At 36.8% G+C, this 23,068-nt stretch overlaps 1 protein-coding gene across 4 annotated transcripts in view; it reads right to left on the bottom strand.

Annotated features, from left to right (window-relative positions):
* The window catches only part of LOC150085658 (LIM domain-binding protein 2-like), a 323,298-nt gene that overhangs the window by 6,586 nt on the left and 293,644 nt on the right, over positions 1-23,068 (bottom strand). For all 4 annotated transcript variants that reach the window (XM_090373421.1, XM_090373423.1, XM_090373422.1 and 1 more), the window contains one exon: positions 20,090-20,229. In XM_090373421.1, coding sequence (XP_090229547.1) covers positions 20,090-20,229 — 140 coding nt within the window. The remainder of the gene's footprint in view (positions 1-20,089; positions 20,230-23,068) is intronic.

The following is a 23,068-nucleotide window of genomic DNA, read 5'->3' as shown; positions in this document are numbered from 1 at the left end:
GAATGAAAGGGACTTGGGGGTGGTTGTGCAGGCAGATATGAAGTTCTCCGAGCAGTGCAGACGGGCTGCAAGAGTAGCTCATGGTGTATTGTCAATGATATATAGGAATTTTTCTAGCAGGGATAAGGAGGTGATTATTCCATTGTATAAGGCGATGGTCAGGCCACACCTAGAGTACTGTATACAGGTCTGGAGGCCTCATTTCAAGAAGGATGTAGAGCTGCTGGAACGAGTACAGAGAAGGGCAACAAGATTAGTGAATGGAACAAAGGGGTGCTCTTACGAAGAAAGGCTTAAATTTTGCAAATTACAGTGTCTGGAGACTAGGCACCAGCGAGGTGATCTGATAGAGGTGTATAAAGCATTGAATGGTTTGAGTATGCTCAATGCTTATGGGATTCTTCCTCTCGCTCAGAATAATCACCTGAGAGGGCATAAATTCAAATTGAGGAAAGACAGATGTAGGATAGACGTGTGGAAATTTGCCTTTAGCCAGCGGGTGGTTGGTTGGTGGAACAGACTTCCATCCCTTGTCATGGAAGTTGATAGCCTAAATAAGTTTAAGGCTCAGCTGGACAGGTATTTTGAATGAACAGAGGCGTGAAGTGGAAGTGGGGTTTTTTTTTTTGGCTGATGCTGCATAAGCTTGCTTTCTTGCATCAAATGCCTCTACTAATGCTAATCTCCTTCTTGAGAGAAAGGGCAAGAAGGGGATGACTTGACCTGAACTGGAAACGTCTGATAAAAAGTTCTTAAAACAAGGGCATTTGAAAAGTGACCCAAGCATGAAGGGCCACTTTTCAAATCAGTGCATTGATACTGCAATGCATTGATTCCAGTTGTGAAGTAAGTCTTCTGTTGGGAATCTAGGAATGCATCCATTGCAGCAGTGACATCGTTGGTGGGAAAATAGATGCCAGCCAGGTATTTTTCCAAATTAGGAAACAGCTAAAAGTCCAATGGTGCTAGATCTGGTGAATATGGGAATGTTCCAAGGTTTCAAAGCCACACTCATGCAGTGCAGCCATGGCAATGACAGAGACTTGTGAGAAGGTGCATTGTCTTGGTGGAACCCCCACCCCATCGTCATTTGTCTTTGATGTTTTCATGCAAATGCCTCACAAGGTCTGCACAATATGCCCCTGTGATTGTCTGGCCTTTTGAAGATAATCCACTATCGACAATCCATCAGCATCCCAAAAAAATCAATGTCATCACCTTGACAGCAGAAGGAACTGACTTGGCTTTCTTTGAAGGAGGAGGAGAAGAGCTGTGTTTCCACTGTTTGGATTGTCCTTTGTATTTGGCTGAAAGTGATAGAATGACATCTCATCCACGTTCACCAAACTTCAAGGAAATTTCCTGGACGATGCAAATGTTCATGTGACTTGACAACCCTTGTGCGTTTTTGACCCACTGTCAAAAACTTTGGGACCTTCGTGCTAACAGCTTTTTCACAGTGAGAACCTATTATTATGTGGTCCTCATGTTCAGGTGAGATGCCCAAGACATTGGCAATGTACCGAATTGTCACTCATCTCCAGATAATGAACACTGTCAACTTCTAGAGCGATGGACATTGTAGGTCTTCAACAGCGTAGGTCATTTTCCAGGTTCTCTGTCCCTTGTTTAAACTGCTGCCTACTTCTTAGGCTTGGAGCAGAAAGGAGCATCCTCCCCCCCATGTTGCAACTATTCTCTCACGAACTGCTTTTGGTATTACTCCCTTTTTTTCCCCAAATGTTGAATGGTAACCAATTTTTCCATCTTCCCTCACTGTTGACTACAGGATCTGTAATTAAAAAAAAAAATGCTATCTGCATGAAACTTGGTGGGCTGCTATTTGAAGTGTTATACATTAAATACAGAACTTTTTTTAGCAATGTACCACTAACCCTTTCATACACAGGCCACAAACCTTTCATCCCCACCCATATAAAATGGGAAGAATTCCCCTCAGATCATACGTATAGAGATCTAAAATGTAGACCTGTTCCTTTGAAATCCATATTGTGTGTGGGTGTGCGTGTGTTTTGTAAAATATCTTATTTTGGTTCCACATGCAATTCAGCATTAACTATATATACGATCTAGTACCTTTACACAGTCATTATGTCAAGGCAATGGGGTTGATAACTGCTTGGGATCCTTCTCTGGCTTTGGATAGGCTAAAATAATTGCTACATGCCATGAGTCCAGAAATTCTCTTTCAAGAAAAATATGATTGAACAAGCGAAGTAAACGAGCCACAACAAAGAGTTAGGAAAAAGTGTTTTGAAAACTGCTATAGGATGTTCTTCCTGAAATACATGCAAACATTTTCATTAGGGCATCCATTATAAGGGGGGGGGACTAGAATGAGTACAAAGGATATTTGCTCCTCATTTTTCTTATTTAATCCAGATCATTTTAGATCTGGTTCACTTATTGCTTCCTCTGCATCTAAAAAACTTGGTTTCTCTTTCACTCTCGGCATTACTTTTCTTCCAAACAACTGTTCACTTTGTACAAATCGCAAATCCGCCCTACCATGGAATACTGTTCCCACATCTAGGGCGATGCTCCCAAAACATCTCCCAGGCTTCTAGATTCCATTCAGAAGAGGGCAGTTAGGTTAATTAATGATTCCTCTCTAACAGAGTCTATGCACTCGCTGTCTCACAGATTTGCTGTTTCTGCTGCATGCCTTTTCTACAGATACTTCCATGGGCGCTGTTCTTCTGAATTGGCTTCTATAATTCCCACTCTCTCTTTCAAAACAGTCTGAACATGTGCCACCAACATCCATTTACTGTCCAACTTCAAACTCACAGACCCAGTAGAATTTAGAATTTTTTTCTGCCTGGTCTGTACTTGTTAACAGGAGAGACTGGTTTCTACAGGGGTGGGATACATTTAAATAGAAAGGGTGCAAGAATATTTGCTGATGCTATCGAGGCAGTGTTAGGTGGGTCGGAAAACTGCTAGCTTGGGGGATACAAGGACTAATAGATTAACAGTAGCCACTGGCAGAGGTGAAAGTGATTCTTGCACTGCTTCTATTGGAATGAGCAGAAGCCTGGAAAACAAGATGCAGGATGTTTCAGAGACTGCTGGGAGTCACTGCAGTACAAGTAAACACATGGGTTGTGTTAGGGTAGCTAAGAATAGGAACAGGTGCATGCATACTTGCATGTACACCAATGCTAGGAGTTTGGTAAATAAATTTGATGAATTTGAGGTATTGCTCAAAGCATCAAAGGCGGATATTGCTGGAATATCAGAGACTTGGTGTCACACAGATATAAGGAATGCAGAACTGGAATTTGGGGAGTACGTCTACAGAAAGGATAGGAAGGGAGGAGGGATTATGCTATTAGTTAAGAAACACATAAAATCCAAGGAAGTGAAGCCAGTAAGTGTCGAGTCAGTTTGGTGTGAAATAAGCATTGGAAGATCAAAATTGAGAGTAGGAGTGTGCTATAGGCCTAATGACTCTGATGAGTATAATAAGAAAATGAACAGGGAAATAGAGTGGGCCAGTAAATCAGACAGTCTTATAATGGGGGATTTTAATTTCCCAGAATTTCCCAGACTGGAATTTGTGGGTTGGTCACTCACACATTAGCAAGGCTTTTGTGGATTTACTGAATGATTGTTTTCTACATCAGCATGTTCGGGAGGGAAATAGAGGGAGTAATATACTTGATTTGATTATCAGTACTGATTCTTCATGCATTAAGAATCTGCAGATAAAGGAACCACTAGGTGGCAGTGATCACAGTGTGCTGAAGTGGGATTTACTCAAAGAGGTAACTACCATCGGGGGTAAAGGGAAGGGTTATTGCTTTCGTAAAGGCAACTACGATGGTCTGAGACAGTATTTAAATTCTATACAGTGTGACCAACTGATGATGTTACCAACAGCAAATTCAAAATGGGAAGCATTCAAAGAACTTATCTTGGAAGCTACTAGGCTTTACATACCAACTAAGAAATATTGTTCAAGGTTTAGGCCTAAATGGATGTCAGATGAACAAATAAGACACATGGCAGAGAAGAAAAATGCAGGGGATACATATAAATTAACACGTGACACAGAAGCCTATGGTAGATATAAGCTGGTCTGTAACCAAGTCACAAAGGAGATTAGGCAGGCAAAGGCAGATTATGAGAAATCTTTGGCAAAGGATGCAAAGAAAAACAGAAGAGTTCTTTACTTATATAACCTCTAGAAGGAAGGGGATGAATCAGATTGGTCCACTTGATATCGATGGTTCAACTGTTGATGATCCTGCTCAGGTAGCTAACAAACTAAATTAATATTTTGCATCGGCATTTGCACATGAGGAGTTATTCAGCGAGGGGAATGCCAGAGGTGTATTCAACTCTGGAAGTAAGCTAGATAATCTTGTAATAACTGAGAGCAAAGTGGAGGAGAAATTGTTGAAGATAAACACAAGAAAGGCACCTGGGGTGGATGGGATTTATCCAGTTATATTAAAGGAGGCAGCAAAGGAAGTAAGCAAACCCTTAGCCATAATTATGAGAGTTTCCTTGGACTCAGGAGAGGTACCCATAGACTGGATGTGCAAATGTGACCCCAATTCACAAAGGAGGATCAAAGGCTGACACAAGTAATTATAGACCTGTGAGTTTAACTTCTGTTCCAGGAAAATTAATGGAGGCACTGCAGGATCATCTAGACAAGACTTCAGTTATAGCTCGGACACAGCATGGTTTTGTTAAGGGGAAGTCTTGCCTGACCAATTTGATTGGATACTATGATGCAGTTACAAAAGAGTTGGATGCAGGGAATAACTTTGATATTATATACTTGGATCTTAGAAAGGCTTTTGATACTGTTGCCCATGGAAGACTGCTGCACAAATTGGACCAGTGTGGCATTGGAGGCAAATTGCTGCTATGGATAAAGGGGTGGTTGAGGGGGAGAAGACAGTGAGCAGTGTCAATGGACACTGCTCATCGTGGACTAATGTTATTAATGGAGTCCCTCGGGGTTCAGTGTTGGGTCCATTATTGTTTTCTGTATTTATAAATAATATTGATGATGGTATATCAAGCTTAATGTCCAAGTTTGCAGACGATACAAAGGTTGGCAGGGTTGTTAAGGACACTACTGACGCTATGCTGCTGCAACAGGATCTGGAAAGGTTGAGCAGATGGGCTGAGAGGTGGCAAATGAAGATATGTAGTTCTCTGAGCAGTGCAGATGGGCTGCAAGAGCAGCTCATGGTGTCTTGTCAATGAGGAATTTTTATAGCAGGGATAAGGAGAAGGTGATTATTCCCTTGTATAAGGCAATGGTCAGGCCACATCTTGAATACTGTATACAGGTCTGGAGGCCTCATTTCAAGAAGGATGTAGAACTGCTGGAACGAGTACAGATAAGGGCAATAAGATTAGTGAATGGAACAAAAAGGCTTAAGTTTTGCAAATTACAGTGTCTGGAGACTAGGCACTGGCGAGGTGATCTGATAGAGGTGTATAAAGCCTTGAATGGTGTGAGCATGCTCAATGCTGATGGGATTTTTCCTCTCGCTCAGAAAATCACCTGAGAGGGCATAAATTCAAATTCAGGAAAGACAGATGTAGGATAGATGTGCGGAAATTTGCCTTTAGCCAGCGGGTGGTTGGTTGGTGGAACAAACTTCCATCCCTTGTTGTGGAAGTTGATAGCCTAAATAAATTTAAGGCTCAGCTGGACAGGTATTTCGAACGAACGGAGGTGTGAAGTGGTAGTTTTTTTTTTTTTGGCTGATGCTGCATAAGCTTGCTTTCTTGCATCATATGCCTCTACTAATGCTAATCAACTTTTCATCTTCCTCGTTTATTCATTCATCTGCCGTTTTCTGGAACGATCTTCCTTAGTATGTATTTCCTGAAAATTACAGTCTACAGAAGTTGAAGTCTAATGTCAACAAATATCTTCGTTCGTCTTCTCAACCTCCAACCCAAGCACAGTACTAAGTACTATAGGTTCTAATACCTCTCCTGTTTGGAGTTTTCATTAAAAAAAAAAAAAACTGCATTACAGATGCAAATCAAATCCAGAAGTTTTTTTGACTCTGACATCTAACATGGTGAGCTTGAGCAATAGCATGCTTAAAAGTGGAAAGACTTTCAATAGTGGAATAACATCAGAAACTGTCTCGTGCTTTATTTTGTGCCCTCCTAGCAGTTATAGAGAGGCCCAGCATGGTTTCAGGAAAGATGGAAACCATGCAAGCATTTGGGAATTTAAGTGGCATTGTCTGGACTATGTTTTGTGACGTGCTACTGAATCACTGATTGAGTTCTGACTGACTGACAAACATTACCAGTTATCTGTAGGCATTCCAGTCAGTTTCTTCAAGCAGGGTGTCTGAATAAGGTAACCTGGTTATATATCGACCAAAGCGGATATCGTTGAAAAATGATCACTCCCAAGGTTTTCAGTTACTTCCCAAGTAAATAATGGGAAGAGAAAAGGGGAGCAAATGGACAAATCAATGGCAATAAAAAGATGTGTTGATTGACAAAAGTATGTGTTTGTCCCCAAGTTTAAAATGGAGGTCATTATGGTCCAGCATGCACTCTATTAATTGGCTGTGTGCATTAATATTAGCACTACCCCATAAAGTATCGTGACCATTAAAATCACCCAAGGAGAGAATGGGGTAGCAGCTACAAGATCAAGTTCATCAAGGCATTTCTGGAAGATGTCAGGCAGCAGGTAAATGGAGAGAACAGTTAGGAGAAATCCTTGAGAAACTGCAATTTCTTCCAATGTAGTGGTGAGCAAAACTGGCCGAATAGGGATATGACTTCCTACAACAATGGTAACTCCTCAATATTCACTATCATATCCCCATCCGCTATCATATCTTTACAAATGATTATACAATTCTTGAGGGTTGGGTTTTCTGAAGGCAGAGACAAAGTGGTTCATGCTTATACAGGAGAGTCTTGATCATAAAAATTCTGCGAGTCTGTGAAAATTCCACTAATTGAACTTTGCCATTATTTGAGCTTGTTAGATCTGTTGTTTGACTTTTGAGGGGGCTGGTGTATTTCTCTGGCTTTGCCCTATCCTTCTTGGGAAAGTATAGACATTGGCCTGCTTCTGTATCTTCCTCAACAAAAATTTCCAAAATCAACCCACAGGGCACTTCTCTGAACTCTACAACCATTTGTTCTTAGCTTACTAGTATTCAAGGATTTTCTTTACCAATGGATTTTTTTTTGTGTAAGAGGCACTGAAATGGGAGTAACTGCTGACTGATATTTTTGCACAGGCTTCTCAGAACTCAAAAGGTAGCATGCAATGGCGCAGAGAGATTCTTTAGGTGGGATGTTCATTTCAGTCTGTGTTCCGATAGAATGTTTTTCTGCAACTGAGCATATGTAGGTTCTTGGTAGCTGTTAGCATCGCCACTTTTCTCGCTTCTTCATATGAGATGTTAAACTGCTTTATACCTCTGGATTTCCGTTTCCTCTTTCCACCGGCATGCTCGGGGGGGGGGGGGGTATATCGTGCTTACCTTGGCAGCTGATGTAGTTTGGTTTAGTAGCTGAACATGTCTTGCTCTCACCACATCGGGCATAGATGAGAGACCCACAAGAAGCCATATGTAAATGTCCATATTTCTAACATTCGAAACACCAGATTTCGTATGTATGGCCTTATCATGCAATGAATATAGCTGGCTGCAATGGAGTTAGGTGAAGTTGGAGCATTAAAGGTAAGGATAATGTTTCTTGTTGGAACTTGATTACCATCCCAGTGGATGATATTCCATTGGCTGCAGTTACGCCTTTGGATTTCAGTTCAATTCAGATTTACTCCACTGAGATATCGAGGTGGTCCCAATCTGAAATGATGCCTTGTGATGAACTGAGTATTTGGTGTGGCAATCACTATTGCCACACCAAACACTCAGTTCTAGGTGTCTTTTTTTTTTTTTTTGTTTCAATTAAGAGATCTCCAAAACAAGGTCTCTTACTGACTTGGGAGAACCTACCAGTCTTTCCAAAGCCTTCTGTATGAAAACTGAGGACATCTTTCTAACAAGTTTCTGAGTTGTGGAATGCTTAATCAGAAACCTAAATATATGCCATGATGCTGCTTCTGTTCTGGGTATCTTTGCAGCAGTGATGTCTGACTCAATGTGATGATTTTCAGATAGAGAACATGTTGGGGCCACAGAAGAATTTACACTATCGGGATTCATGAGAATTTTAATTTGGTTCAGTGATTGGGTTCCCAACCCACAACAGAATCCAAATGGAATTCCTACTAGCCAGTAAGCAATAAATGCACTCTGGAATGCTATCCAGACACCACCTGCATTGATACCAGCCTGAATCCTGTCCCTCAGCCCACGAGGATAGGGCATGGCATTAGCATGGTTGATCTTTGCAGGTGAACCAACCCACTAGCCAATGGAACTTGAGCAAGCCATCCCAGAACTAGTCATGTCGTCAAAGCAGGGGCCAAAGTGGTGTGTTGAAGCTGGGCTCCTCAACCACCAGAATCCTCCCCCTTTGAGTCTTCATGGGTTGTGGTGCATGGCAAACACACTGGGTTTCTATGGCGGTAGCCTGGAACCTAGGCTGTTGGTGATGGATCCCAGTGTAAGATCTCACAATAAAATAACTGCTGTTAACATCAAGGTCGGTCACTGCACCCTCCTACAAGCAATTCTAAATAAGTTTATTATTAAATTTTTTATTCTAGGAGCAGGGTCATGTTTTGATCAAGTACTGCACTAATGTATTTGTACAGAATTGTGTTATTTTCTTATTTTGGTAGTTCATCAGTTAGAGGTTATAAAAAGACATATGAAGTCTTTATGTATTGAGGACATTAGAAAACCAAAACCTAAAAGATCACCACATGTTTTCACCATAAAGTTCACAGGACTACATACAAAATTCTCAGTAAAAGGATTCTGAAGTTCATTTAAATGAGATTGTGATCTAATACATTTGCCAAAATGGAGGCTGAAGCAGGGCTAGCTTCTAGCTTCTTTTCAGATAGCAATCGCATGGTGTTTGGGAAAAAAACCATCTCATTATCTTTTGGGAGCTTGAAATGTACCCCCCCCCCATTTTTTTTATGGTTTTCATGTTGTCAACAAAGACAGTTGTGTTGCATCTATACGATACCCCAATTTGCTTTAAATAATAAAAAAAATTGATTTTTAGCTTTTTTAAGTGAATTAAAAACAGTGATGACCTTTCAATTATGGCTTGCTAAACCCAATTAAAAAATAAAACGAAAATAAATGAGAGAAACCAATAATAATAATAATAAATAATTTTTTTTTGTTTTTTTTTTAGAACTTAAGGTCACTGATCATTCAGATTGAAACCCAGATGCTTGCATGGCGTCTGTATTTTTGTAAACTTTTTTATTTTATTTATTTATTTATTTTTTTTTTATGAACACCCCAAACACAAGAGGTATTAGAACCTATAGCACTTAGTACCATGCATGGGCTGGAGGTTGATAAGAAGAAAGAAGATATTTGTTGACATAAGACCTGAACTTCTGTAGACGGTAATTTTCAGGAAATATGTATGAAGGAAGGTTGTACCAGAAAACGGCAGTTGAATGAATAAATGAAGAAGATGAAAAGTTGGTTCTGTGAGTATGAAGATGGACAGTAAAGGAATGTTGGCTGGTGGCAGCACATGTTCTGATTGTTTTGAAAGAGAGAGCGGGAATTATAGAAGCAAATTCAGAAGAACAGTGGTCATGGAAGTATCTGTAGAAAAGGCATGCAGCAGAAACAGTACATCTATGAGACAGAGAGTGGAGAGACTCTGTTAGAGATGAGTCATTAATTAACCTAACTGCCCTCTTCTGAACGGAATCTAGACGACCGAAAGACGTTTTGGGAGCACCGCCGCAGATGTGGCAAATCTACCCTACCATATTCTATGGTAGGGTAGATTTGCGATTTGTACAGAGTGAACAGCTGTTGGGAAGAAAAGTAACGCTGAGAGCGAAAGAGAAAACCAAGTTTTTTAGATGCAGAGAAAGCAATACTTGTAATGTGCTTGTAAAAAGAGAGATTAGAAGTCAGGGTAATCCCCAAAAGAGATATATCATCTTGCCTAGAAATTGGAGTGACACCAAAGATAAGCATAAGAGCAGAAGAATCCTTTTTGCAAGATATAAGACAAGACTGAGTTTTAGAAGGATTGAAATCAACTAAGTTGTCTTTGCCCTTATGACAACCTTTCTGACAGATGGTGGGAGATGTTTTACCAAGATCATTAATACAAGAGTTGGAAGAAAAATGGGATGCTAGCAAGTCAGCTTTATCCTTGGCTGAAGTGACAATAGAACCATCTGGCTTTGACAGAGGTAGGAGCAGAGATGGGCAAAAGTTGTGGCCAATAGTATTTCTCCAGCAAAAGTTCTGGAGAATTACCTGAAGATCGGCATTTAAGGAATTGGTAGCAGATTTAAGAAGTTGAAGCTGATTGAGCAGGACAAGCTTTCTCAAACTGGAAATTGGAATGTAATGTGCTATCATCGGCAGAACTATGGATAGGATTTCCAGTCAATGGAAGAAGGTCATTAATATACAAGAAGAAAAGAGTGGAGGAAAGAACTGAACCTTGGGGGGGGGCACCAGAATTAGTGGAGCAGTTAGAAGACAGAGAGCCATCTACCATCACCCTCAGTGTGCAGGCAGAGAGAAAACTTGATAACCAATTATAAAAAACAGTTGGCAAACCATAAGGTGGAAGCTTGTTTAGAAGACCTTTATGCCAAACACGATCGAAAGTCTTTGAGATGTCAAGAACAATGCTTGTTTCACCGAACTTTTTCACTGAATTTGTCCATAAGCCAGAATATCACCAGTAGATCGACACTGACGGAATCCACGCTGGCGATCACTGATCACACGGAAAGTTTCTAGATAGTTTAAGAGTTGGCGGTTAGTTGATTTCTCCATTACTTTAGAAAGAGTAGAAGTAATTGCAATGGGAAGATGGGAGGGTGGGATTTGTCACCCTTTTTAGGAACTGCCTGATTTTGAGCAAATTTCCAAGTAGAAGGAAAAACACCTTTGGAATAAGAAAGTGAAAAAAGGCGGCAAAGAACAGAAGTTCAGGAGCACAGGTTTTGAGAACAAGTGAAGAAATACCATCAGCACCTGGAGCTTTCTTACCTTCAAGATTCATCAAAATCCTTATGACAACCTTTTTGACAGATGGTGGGAGATGTTTTACCAAGATCATTAATACAAGAGTTGGAAGAAAAATGGGATGCTAGCAAGTCAGCTTTATCCTTGGCTGAAGTGACAATAGAACCATCTGGCTTTGACAGAGGTGGGAGCAGAGATGGGCAAAAGTTGTGGCCAATAGCTTTGGCAAGAGACCAGAATGCTCGGCTAGCATTAGCAACAGGCTAAGAGTAGAAAACTTGCAAGAAGCAAGTTTTCTACTCTTAGCCTGTTCAAAATCTAGTTTGGACTGATTAACAACTGCTTTACAATTGTTGTGAGTTCTGGTATAGGCAGAAAATGAAACTGAAGAATTGGAAACAAGCCAATTAAGATATTCAACATTCTTCTCTTGAACAGACTTAGCAATATTTATTGGAAAACCAAGGTTTAGATAAAGGAAGAGATTTTAAGGTGGAATAAAGGAATGTAGAATTCCATTCCTACAAGAAAAATTTAACTGACACAATCTTAGCAAATGTTCAATCAGAAGTTTTGAAACAGTAATCCGACCAAGGAAAAGAAATCTTGCAGGTCATTCCATTTTGCATTCTTGTAGTGCCAAACAACACGAGGTTGGGAATAGCCATGAAATAGAAGCTCCATTGGAGAAGAGATAATCACCAAGTTGTGATCAGAGCTGCCTAAGAGACCACTCACTTCGACTGTGTACTTAGAAGGGCTGTTTATGAGAAAAAGATCAAGCATGTTGGCTGTATGGTTAGGATTGTCTGGTCTTCTTGTAGGTAAATGAACAATCTGTGCGAGGTCAGTAGTAATTGCAAAAGCCTCAGCATCTTGACCAGCTGTGTCTGTGTCTGTGTGACTAGAAAACAGAAGCCAGCTGGAGTTGTGAACATTAAAATCCAAGGAAAATTACTTCACTGTTAGGAAAATTGGACTGGAGAAAGCAAAGTTGCAAAGAGAGGAAGTCAGAGAGTTCCAAGTGATTAATGAAGTTGGGAGAATGTAGAGACAACAGATGAATTTGAAAGAATGAGGTAGAGAGATTTTAAGCCGAAGAAGATTGAAAAGAGGAGATTCCAAATTACGAAGTCTCTGACAGGGAATATCAGAATGGACGTATGCACAAGTACCACCTTTGAGGCGAAAGGAATCATACAGCAAATAATTTAGGCAACTGAGATGAGCAGTGGCTGAATCAACCGATAACTGAGATTCTGTCAGAAAAGGTAAACGGGGTTTGGCAGACCATAAGTGGAAACGGATATCGAGATTAGAACTGAGACCATGTATATTTGTGAAATTAACTAGGAAGTGTTTGAGAGGTTTTGATCTTTTCGCAGAAAATTTTGCTCTATTAGTTTTACAATTCACAGTATTTAATTTTTTTTGGTAGTTGTTGGCGCATCGGCTTCTGTGGCCATAATGCACCTCCCAAGGTTTTTTCAGCACTTTGATCCAAGCCCGAGACCTTTGGGTTGCCAGGCAGGTACTTTACCCACCCGGCAGGGGGTAGGGATGCTAAATGAAGTAATGATATGGTGTACACATGGTAAGAAGATAACCCAGATCCTTGACATAACGTGGCTTTGACAATGCCCCCACACTACTCTGACTCCCTCCAGTCACTACTGGCAGAGTAGAGGCACCAAGATTATACACTATCCTGTTTGTTTGTTTGATTTTTAGGAGCATTAGCAACTAAGGCCATATTGCATCCTGTTTGTACTTAGCCAGCAAAATAAAAACTTTATGGTAAGATTAGATACCTGCTAGCAAAGTTTCTGTATATTATAGACAAAACCCCATGAGTTATCCTGGCAGCATATCTGCACTGATTCTGCTCACTTGGCATCTCTTAAATGCCACACAAAAAATTAACATCTCATAATTCATATATCAAAAATTAAAACAAAATACTGTATAACCAGTTTGAAAATATTGGTGGGCAAAAGTATATGAAGGATTTGATTTCATTTACAAATAAAAAAACAAAAGTTTTAAAGTGGCACTGTCAGTTGCCATACTAGCAGAAGAAAGTTAAAACCCATCTTGACACTTATTTCAATGTCAGATAAACTTCATCATCCTACTTTCTCTTTTCCACAGGCTGTGATAAATATGGAAAAAAAAAAAAAAAAGAATACTTTCCTGCAAGTGTTTACATAAAAATTTAACCAGGCAGCAGTACCTTTTCTGATTAACCATTAATCAATTATCAAAAATCTGAAATATTTTTTATGCCGTCCTAAATATAGTCAAACTTTTTGAGTCCAATAGTTTCTAGGGGTGATTTTTTTTTTTTAAATGGTTTTCCTACAGAAATTCTAAATGAGAATCTACCAGGTGACCCACCACTATCTTTGCAACTATTTAGTTTTTTCTTGAAGAAATGAGTGATACCAGACAAGTGTAAATTCTGTATTTGTTTAAAGTCTCAGGTTACTTGTGTTTTTTTTCCTACTAGTTCAAGAAGAATTTATGGCCTTACCCTAGTTTTTGAAAGATTTATTGTTTTCACAGAGTAAAGACAGCATAATACAGAGCATGGCTTTCTCTCCGTATGGCCACTACACTGTGGGAAGGAAGATAATAAATTTTGAAATAAACCTGAAAATGGAAGTAGCTAATAGTATCAGACATATAATTTTTTTTTAATAATATTTATATACATAAGCAGAAATAAATGTATATGTTTGAAATTTTGTACAGCTTTTTAAACTGGAAAATAGAAGATAATAAGTGACTGATGTTTCTATCTACTTTATATCTAATAATAAAAAAAAAATTTTGAACTTTTCAGCATAATTTTTTTTTCGAAAATAAAATGTGTAAACACACACATAGTATGTTAAAATTTAAGTTTTTATTAAAACTTAAAATTACATAGAAGTATTGTAATGCATTAAGAAAAGATGAAATATTGGCACTGTTTAATCAGAAGTAAAAAAAAAAACTCAAAACATTTTTCAAAATATACGAAAAAAAAAAAAAAAAAAAAAATGTTTGGTACCTGTCATGACCAGCTACCATTTTTGTTGCATTTTGGGTACCACTGCCAAGAGGTTAATCAAAGGTGAGAAAATATAAATAAAAGATTGAATCATATGTTCCAGTTCTGATCTTAGAGCCTTATGATAATTCTGAAAATTGATACTACTCTGCATGTGATCATTAAAAAATGAAATTTAATTCGGAAATAAAATTAAAATTACACATATGGTACGAAACCACACATTTCAGCTCTGAAATTATAACCAATTCATTGGTATTAAACCCAAAAATAGAATTTTCTTTTATGGTTGTGACCTCCAGAAATGTGCTTTTGAAAAATATCACAAAGGTGTTCAAAACTGATTCTTATAACCAAACATAGCAATAAATGGTGGTGTGCTTGTCTGGTTATTTTTGAAACAACTTCCTCATTTGGGAAAACCCTTCATCAGTTATTCTATATTAGCTGTTCAGACAGAATCTTTTTCTAGTTCGTGCAACGTAAAGTGTTTTAATCAGTAAGCATTGCTTTTGTTGATTTAATATTTCTTGTCTATATAAAGTGTGTGTTTAATTAGTGCCTAAAATGAAGAAAACTACAACAAAAAATTTTAAATTTAGAGGAAAAATTAAAAAATCATTAAGGAGTTAGAAAATGGCAAAAGGGCTAAGGTTGTGTGTGACATTGGCCAAGAAATACAGTGTAAATGAATCCAGCATTCGGAAAATTAGAGAAAATTCTGAAAAAAATTAGAAGTTCGGTTAACTGTTCCACATCATTGGCTGCAAAAAGCACTACAAAAGTGAGAAAACCTATAATAGAGAAACTGAAAAATTACTTCCTTTCTGGATAGATCTTAATCAAAAAAGAATACCTTTTAGTTCAGATATTATTCATGGCAAAGCTTTCTTTCAGGCCAGTAAAGGTTGGTTTGAAAATTTTAAAAAACGTCAAAGCCTTCACAATCCAAAATTAAAGGGCGAAGCAGCCAATGCAGATACAGAAGATGCTTCTTTGTATCCGAAAACTTTAAAGGATGTTATTGCGACTAAGGGCTATCTAGCAAGTCAAGTGTTTAATGCTGATGAGACTGGCTTATTTTGGAAGTGTATGCCAAGCCGACCATTCATTTTAAAAGAAGAGAAAACTGCCATGGGTTTCAAAGCTGCAAAAGATAGGTTAACATTTGTTATGTGGCAATGCAGAGGGCTAAGTGTAAACCGCTTTTAATTTATATGTCAGAAAATCCTTGTGCTTTTAAAGGAATATCAAAAAGCTCCTTACCAGTTCATTGGAAATTGAGCAAAAAAGACTGTATGAAAACTAAAATTTTCGAGGATTGGTTTTTAAACTGCTTTTGCGTAAAACAAAAATATATTGCCTGAAGAAGAACACAGCATTCAAAATCTTGCTCGTAACTGATGTGCCCAGTTATCCCGATTTGTCTGATCTGCACCGAAATGTGAAAATTACCTTTCTTCCAGTGAATACAAGTTCGATGGACCAAGGTGTCATAGCTTCCTTTAAACTTTATTACCTAAGAATCATTTTTACAACTGGTAGAAGCTACTGATGGAGTAGGCAATCATTCAGTTCGAGAATACTGGCTGAATTATAACATTCTTGATGCTGTAAAAAATATTAAGTTCGTGTGGGGTGAAGTTAAGAACTCAACAATGAATGCAGTGTAGAAAAAGCGGTGACCACAAAGCTGCACTAAAGAAGCCATGGTCGAAATGCCGGAGGTAATTGAGATTGTGAGAATTGGCAAAATGATTAGTGGAGAGGGATTTGAATAAGTGGAACCAGCAGATATCACATTAGTCCTTGAATCTCATAGAGAACAATTATCAGTGGATGATATTTTTTCGCAATGTGAAGAAGAAGAAGAATGTAACAAAAATGATAAAAACGAAGAAGGTGCCTACAAAAATTTGACGGCGAAGAGACTAGCTTGCAAATCAGCTTAGCCAAGAAGCTCTGGATATGGAGAGGAGTTTTTAGCTTTAATTCCTCATGAAGAAATTTTTAGAGAAAAACAGCATGCTTGTAAGAAAACAATTTTAACTAATTTTTTTCAAGAAGTGCCAGATACTGTTGCAAGTTTATCACAGGAAAATAGCGATGAAGAAGCAATGAATTTAGATTAAAAATTTAGAGGTAAGTATTAGCAAGATTAATTTTATGGACACGCTTGTAATTTTTTTCTTATTTCTTACTGAATGAAGACAAGTTAAAAAAAAAAAAAAAAAAAAAATTTTTTTTGCACAGGTATGGAACCCTCATGTCATATAAACTACATTTCACACTGCATGGATTTGGACAGCATGGTGTTTTCCCAGAATGTAACCCCCCGTGCAAATCGAGGGATGACTGTATATATCAATTCATTTTATTAATTCAGTACTGTAATTAGCCTGTCTCAGAAAGAGGGAATGGAATTTTTTTTCTTATGAGTTACTCTAGGATTTTCAGCCCACATGACATGCAGATATTCCTTATGAATATACACCTGTACAGTCATACATACAATACAAAAACAAATTTCACACTAAATTCTTGATAGGAATGACATATTTAATTGATCGCAACACAGGTCTATGAAGAATATAACCTTACCTGACAAATCTGGTTAATTATTATGACAAAATCAAAAACAACTCTGGATGCAAGAAACAATTTTGACATTATTTACCCGACTTCAGTAAAGTTTTTGATATAATTCTGATCAAAAGACTACTGCGACTATGAAGCTTCAAATGGAACAAACAGCAAACTCGGATTTACTGGTAAGATCCTTCATTGGACTGGCTAAAAGAGGACAAATACCAGTCATAAATGGACATTCTATGGAGTGGACCACCGTAGCAAGAGGAGTTCCTTAGAGATCAGTATTGGGGGGGGGGGGTCCCTCCAATACTGATCTCTAAAATTCCTTAATGACATCAACAAGAATATAGAGAAGTTAAGGTTTGCTGATGATTCAAAGTTGAAAAGAACTAGAAGGACAGGTGATTAATGACTAGAACCTGGCCATTTTGCTTCAAAAGTGGAAGCATGAAATACAGATATGAAATTTACCAGTGTAAACAAGCAGTTATAAAGGGTTATTTTTGGTTTTTAGGAGCATTAGCAACTAAGGCCATATTGCTCCGGGATATACGGTGGTCATTCCATGACCTTTCCGCATTCTCCATATTTGGTGGTGACGGGCTCGAACCCCGGTCTAATCAAGAAGCGTGTGCTACGCACTGCTGCTCCTTCCCACCTGGCTACGGAGGCGCCATTTTATAAAGGGCACATGGTGTCCTAAGCAGAGAGAAGGATGTCATTTTTCTTCCATACAACATTAAAAATAATGTGTTCAGACCCTAAGGCCAAACCTGAAGAAAACAGAGCTTCTAGCAAGAGTTCAAAGAATGACCAGACCAGTGAGGTGGCACTACTTGACATCCAAATGAATGCCTTATAAGTAGCAAAGCTTGGTAAACAGAAATACAGTAGAATGTTGATAATCCGAATTAATTGGGGCAGGGGTAGTTCGGACTTATGAACTTATCAAAAATATTGTTCTGGAGAATAAAAAAAATTTTTTTTAATAAGTTTAGAAATAAAAACACTGGCTTTAAAATCTGGGAGACCACCTCATTTTTTGTTAAAATCCAGTGCCTTTTTACACAACATGGTTTCTCCTAAACTTCATCTCTGTGTGAACCATAAATAAACAGCATCTTCAAGGGATGGGACATAGCTTTTCTCATGGTTTTACTTTTTTTTTTTGCACCATCTGAATCAAGATTTGATATGAAATTTAAAATTTTTCCCTTGTTTTTAATGTCTCTTATAATTGACTTTCCAACCACTCAAAATTTTGCTAAGAAGACCCATGTTCTCCTTTTGAAAGTCTGTTTAAAATCTGAACCTTTGATTCAATTGTTAAAAATTTCTGCTTCTTTTTAAAAGACGAAGAACACTACAGTACAGTAAAATAAAATTTTGTTCAGAATCTTTTTACTCCATACCTCAATTGTGCATATCGTGTTAGTTGCAATTTCTGCGTGTCGTGTTCTTCGTTATATATATTTGATGTTTATCTTTTTTTTTTTTTTTTTTTTTACTTTTTTAGATTTTACAATCCGCCCCCCCCCCAAAATAAATAAATAAAATAAAATAATGTCAGTAAACAAAGTGTGTTGAATTACAGGTTACAAAGTGTTATGTTTTGTTAGTACTGTATGTATATTAATTAAGCCATGTATGTAAGCATAAAGTTATTTTTATTTTGCTAACCTGTAGATAATATTTTTCCGATTTTCGTGTATCATTTAATTTTGTTAATTGGTAAGGGAGAAAATGGTGTAAATCTGTGCTTTATACAGTGTCTTCATTTTTGCCTCTGGGAAGAACTTTATAGACCAATGGAATAAATTCCATGGTGGCTAAGCAGAGAGTTTAAAGTTAAAAGTGAAATAGTAATTTTTTTCCCCCTCAATGAGGAAATCTAATACCCAAAATTTTATTACATTCAGTGCAAAATTTGTTTTTGTATTGTATATATGCCTGTACAAGTGTATATTCATAAGGAATATCTGTGGGCTGAAAAACCTAGAGTAACTCATAAGAAAACAATTCCATTCCCTCTTTCCGAGACAGGCTAATTACAATCCTGAATTAATAAAAGACCTTTATGAATTCCTACAGTCTATGGGATTTTAACCTAGATCTTCCAAATGAGTGACAAGTGGTCAAACCACTATACTCTGACAAAGAATGTTTTGTTCAATTATTCAATACTGGCAGCTCTTACATTCTTGGGTTGAGGGGGGGAGCAATTTACAGCAAAAATATATAGCATTAACACATAAAAAGGCTAAAATGATTAACTTAAAGAAGACCCATACCCATGATGGCTGCAGTTGAAAAAGAAGCATGGACTGGCCTCAGAAATGTTTCTTTCTTTCTTGTCCAAGAAATATGCCAATTGCACTGAAAATATGCAAAATAATTTTAAAAAATTATATTGTTGTAAGGATGAGTTTGAAGGTTCATTTCTTACTGTTGCAGACTTTTTATCAGAAAATCTTAATTCAGTCAGAGAGGAACAGGGCGATCTCCACCAAGATATAAAGAGGTGGAAAGAAGTACCAGGAAGGTGGAACACCGACATGCTTGCAGATTACTGTCTTATAAAAAGGTAGACATCTGTCAATAATGTACAAAAGAGAAACAAAACAAAAAAAACCCCTTTGATTTGGGACCAAGAAATTTATACAAAGGAATCTGGTATATCTGCATAAATGTTCACTTTTGTATTAATATTCTTCCATTTTCTTCACTTTGAATTTTTTCCATTTTATCATAAGAAGTATCCAAATTACAAACTTATTTGGATAAATAAAATTTACAAAATAAGAAAAGCACACTTATTTTCCCCAATTTGTGGAAATAACAATGTCAATGACACTGTTCAATTATATATTCAAACTAAATATAACTCTTGATAGCACATATGTTGTGCTGCATGTGTGTGTCTATGAGCTGTGCCTATATAAAAGGAGTAGTCCTATGCAGTGGTCAGCAACTATTATTTTTTTAAATTAATTCTGAATTAATGAAAAATTGAAATTATGATTAGATCTCCACAGCAAAAGATATATACATGGCCTGTGACACAGCTGTTTATCTTCATAATATGAACCAAAAACTTTCAATTTCTTTTCGTGAAGTTCATTGTGGGTGCACTAAGAATAGTGTACTATTTTCATATTTTCCATTCTTCCCAATTTTTAAAAACTTTTTAATATTTTTAAATGCACATAATTTTGTAAACCATGAATATTCAAACTACGAATGCATGACCACAAATTGTTCTGACAAGTTAGTATGTTTCTTACATATTACTAACCTGAGATGCTAAGGAAAAACTAGGTGGGCCAGGGGACATGTTCTTTTTTTTACCACTTCCAGTACCCCCTGTACTATTGCTAGCACTGTTTGTAGTAGATGATTTCCTTTTACGACGCTTACTGGGTGGACGTTGGGTTTCTGTAACACAAGGAAATAAAACAATAAATACATGCCATTCATACAGTGTAAATATTAGAATGCTTACAAAATTGATGTTTTTAATAAAAGTTTACAGGGCAACAACACACAAACACTATCAGATTTTTAGTCATATTTTTTAAATAAAAATTTTGTATTGCTTATTTACTCTAGCAATATGTTTAATAAGTATCTAAGTGATGATCGTGTAACAAAAAAAAAATATCAACACTACCAAAATTCTAGAAATTAATTTGCTTCTAATTAATCGTGGTTACATGGAAAATGGTAAATTAATCTGGCTTTTTTGTACGGAAGTAGAAGTATCATAATAATAAGCTAGTTATATTGACTATAAAATGCCAGTGCTATTAACTCAGCTATTGCAATAATGATATGATGCATTTGTAAAAGAATTCAAACATAGTTACTAGTTCTTAAGACTGCTAAAGATAGTACTGCAAAAGAATAATAACGATAATAATAATAAAAAAAAGTTCAGTAAGTCTACTCGAGTATCTGACCAAAGCAGAATAACTATGATAACTATGTAAAGTACTATGCAATATAACTAGTATATTATCAAGCCAACTAGAAATTCATTTTATAATTTCAGTCCATTCTGGAGGCAAAAATGACCCCAGTGAAATTCTCTTAATATTTAGACTTATTTTTATTAACGCAAAAGTGAAACAAGGAAGGTGTACACATTTAAGTGTGCGTGCGTGTGTGTGTGTGTGTGTGTGTGAGAATGGCAGAGATAATTACAAAAATAATTTACCAGAATATGTAATTAAGTTCAAGATTAAATATAAAAGACACAGAAAACCAATACTCTACAACTTATAGACTGGACAATTTGAATTTGATTATATGCTTTTGAATTGTGGAAAATTCAAATAGTTTTGATCCATTCATTTACTCGGCCTCCTCGTATTTCATCTAAAAACTTCCTGAATAGTTGAAGTCAGAGATATTTTACACCACACCAGCGCTTTTCATGCCTGATTGTTCCCAAATTGGATGAGAAGGGGGATATTATTGTTCCATGATGACATAAGCTATACATAAGGATTAAGACTCAATCTAACCACAGTAATTCCATTAAAAAATATCATATATATATATATATATATATATATATATATATATATATATATATATATATATATAAATTAGTTTCTAATTAATAAGCTTTTTTGGAATCTTTTTAAACTTTCTGATGTATAATAATTTCAGTAGCATCAATAATGATTACTTTATTACTGTAATTCATGCAAATGGGATTAACTATTGTTGTAATAGGGTTTTAGGAGCATCAGCAACTAAGGCCATATGCTCCATATATACTGTCTGTAACTAGCTAAAATGATTTGATGGCACAGCCTATTGAACCATGAAAATGAGATCATCTCAACTATAAAACTGACACAAAAACAGCTGTTACGGTATACTAATTTCACCACCCCACCCACTTTTCCTCTGTTTTGTTGCACCCCGTATTTGCATATTAACAGCAGGTAGTTTCCTTGTACATCTCCAATCCCTGATTTTAAAAATTTAACACTGACATCTGGGACCAAAACGAACCCAGCATGCTCAGATCCAAGGGCTTTTCAAATCTGAAACAACTTCTTTATTACTGATTTAATCATACACAATAAAAATAGTATATTTTTAAGGATTATTGCAGTTGTTTAGAAAAAGAACTAGCTATGATCAATACCAGGCTTTATATAATTTTTATTATTTGCAACAAAATGTAGAAGCCTTATGTAGACACAATAAAATGACTGCAAGATGGAAGTTTGAGATGTAGTGATATTATTGCTTTAAATCTAGACAAAAAAAAACGAAAGGATTATAGAAAATTAATTATAATAATATATATATATAATTCAAATTGTGCATTTAGCACAATAGAAACAAAGCCACTAAAAATTTAAATAAAAAAAGTATTAAAATAGGTTCTGTAAAAGATTTTTTTTTTAGCATTATTTTATGTTGACCAGCCAAATGCTCAAAAAATCCTAATATCCATTTTCATTTTTTAGAGGTTGAAAGGATATAAGCCCAAAACATCACTTTCAGCAAAACTGAAAGTAAGGTACTTACAGAATACCTGTTTCTACAGGGGGGAAAACACAAAAGGAAATTCATGCTGATATGTTGGCAATGTTAGGAGAACAGCGTCCAACTATTCAACCATCAAAAGCCAAGTTACAAATTTTAAGAAGGTTTATTTATAGAGAGGAAAAGAAGACCAGTTTCTGAAAATTTTGATGCCATTTACACTACGATATTCTTTGATAGACAAATTTCTGCTAAATGGATAGACAAGAATCTAGGCATGTCTGTGGAATGTGCTGGATGTGCTATTCATCACACTTTGGACATGCAGAAACTTTTTACCAAATGAGTCTGAATACTGATCAAAAGAGACAGCATGTCCTGTCTTTACCTGCCATTCACTATTCTGAGCAAGGTGCCGATGAATTTTTGGCATAAGCAAAGAAAAGTCAAAGGAGTGGAACCACAGTTGCTTCTTCACCATCACTCATATTCAATGGATCTTGCAACCCCAGACTTACTCTTTCCAAATCTAAAAAGATTTAAAGGGTATCAAATGCCATACTAGCAACAGAAGTCTGGTTTAGGGAGTCATTCGATTCCAATTTGAGAGGTTTACAAATGCTGGAACATCACTGTAGGTGTGTGGAGTTGAAAAGGAAAAAAAATGTTGAACAAAACTTTGTATATAACTGGATTATCTTGTTTCTTTCTATTATGGGCAAGGAATGTATCAGCATCCCCTTGTATATATATCTGATTAGTTCAT

This window comes from Mastigoproctus giganteus, chromosome 5 (genome assembly GCF_048544385.1).
Source record: "Mastigoproctus giganteus isolate SK-2022 chromosome 5, ASM4854438v1, whole genome shotgun sequence".
NCBI lineage: Eukaryota > Metazoa > Arthropoda > Arachnida > Uropygi > Thelyphonidae > Mastigoproctus > Mastigoproctus giganteus.
This window is presented reverse-complemented; position numbering and strand designations above follow the sequence as displayed.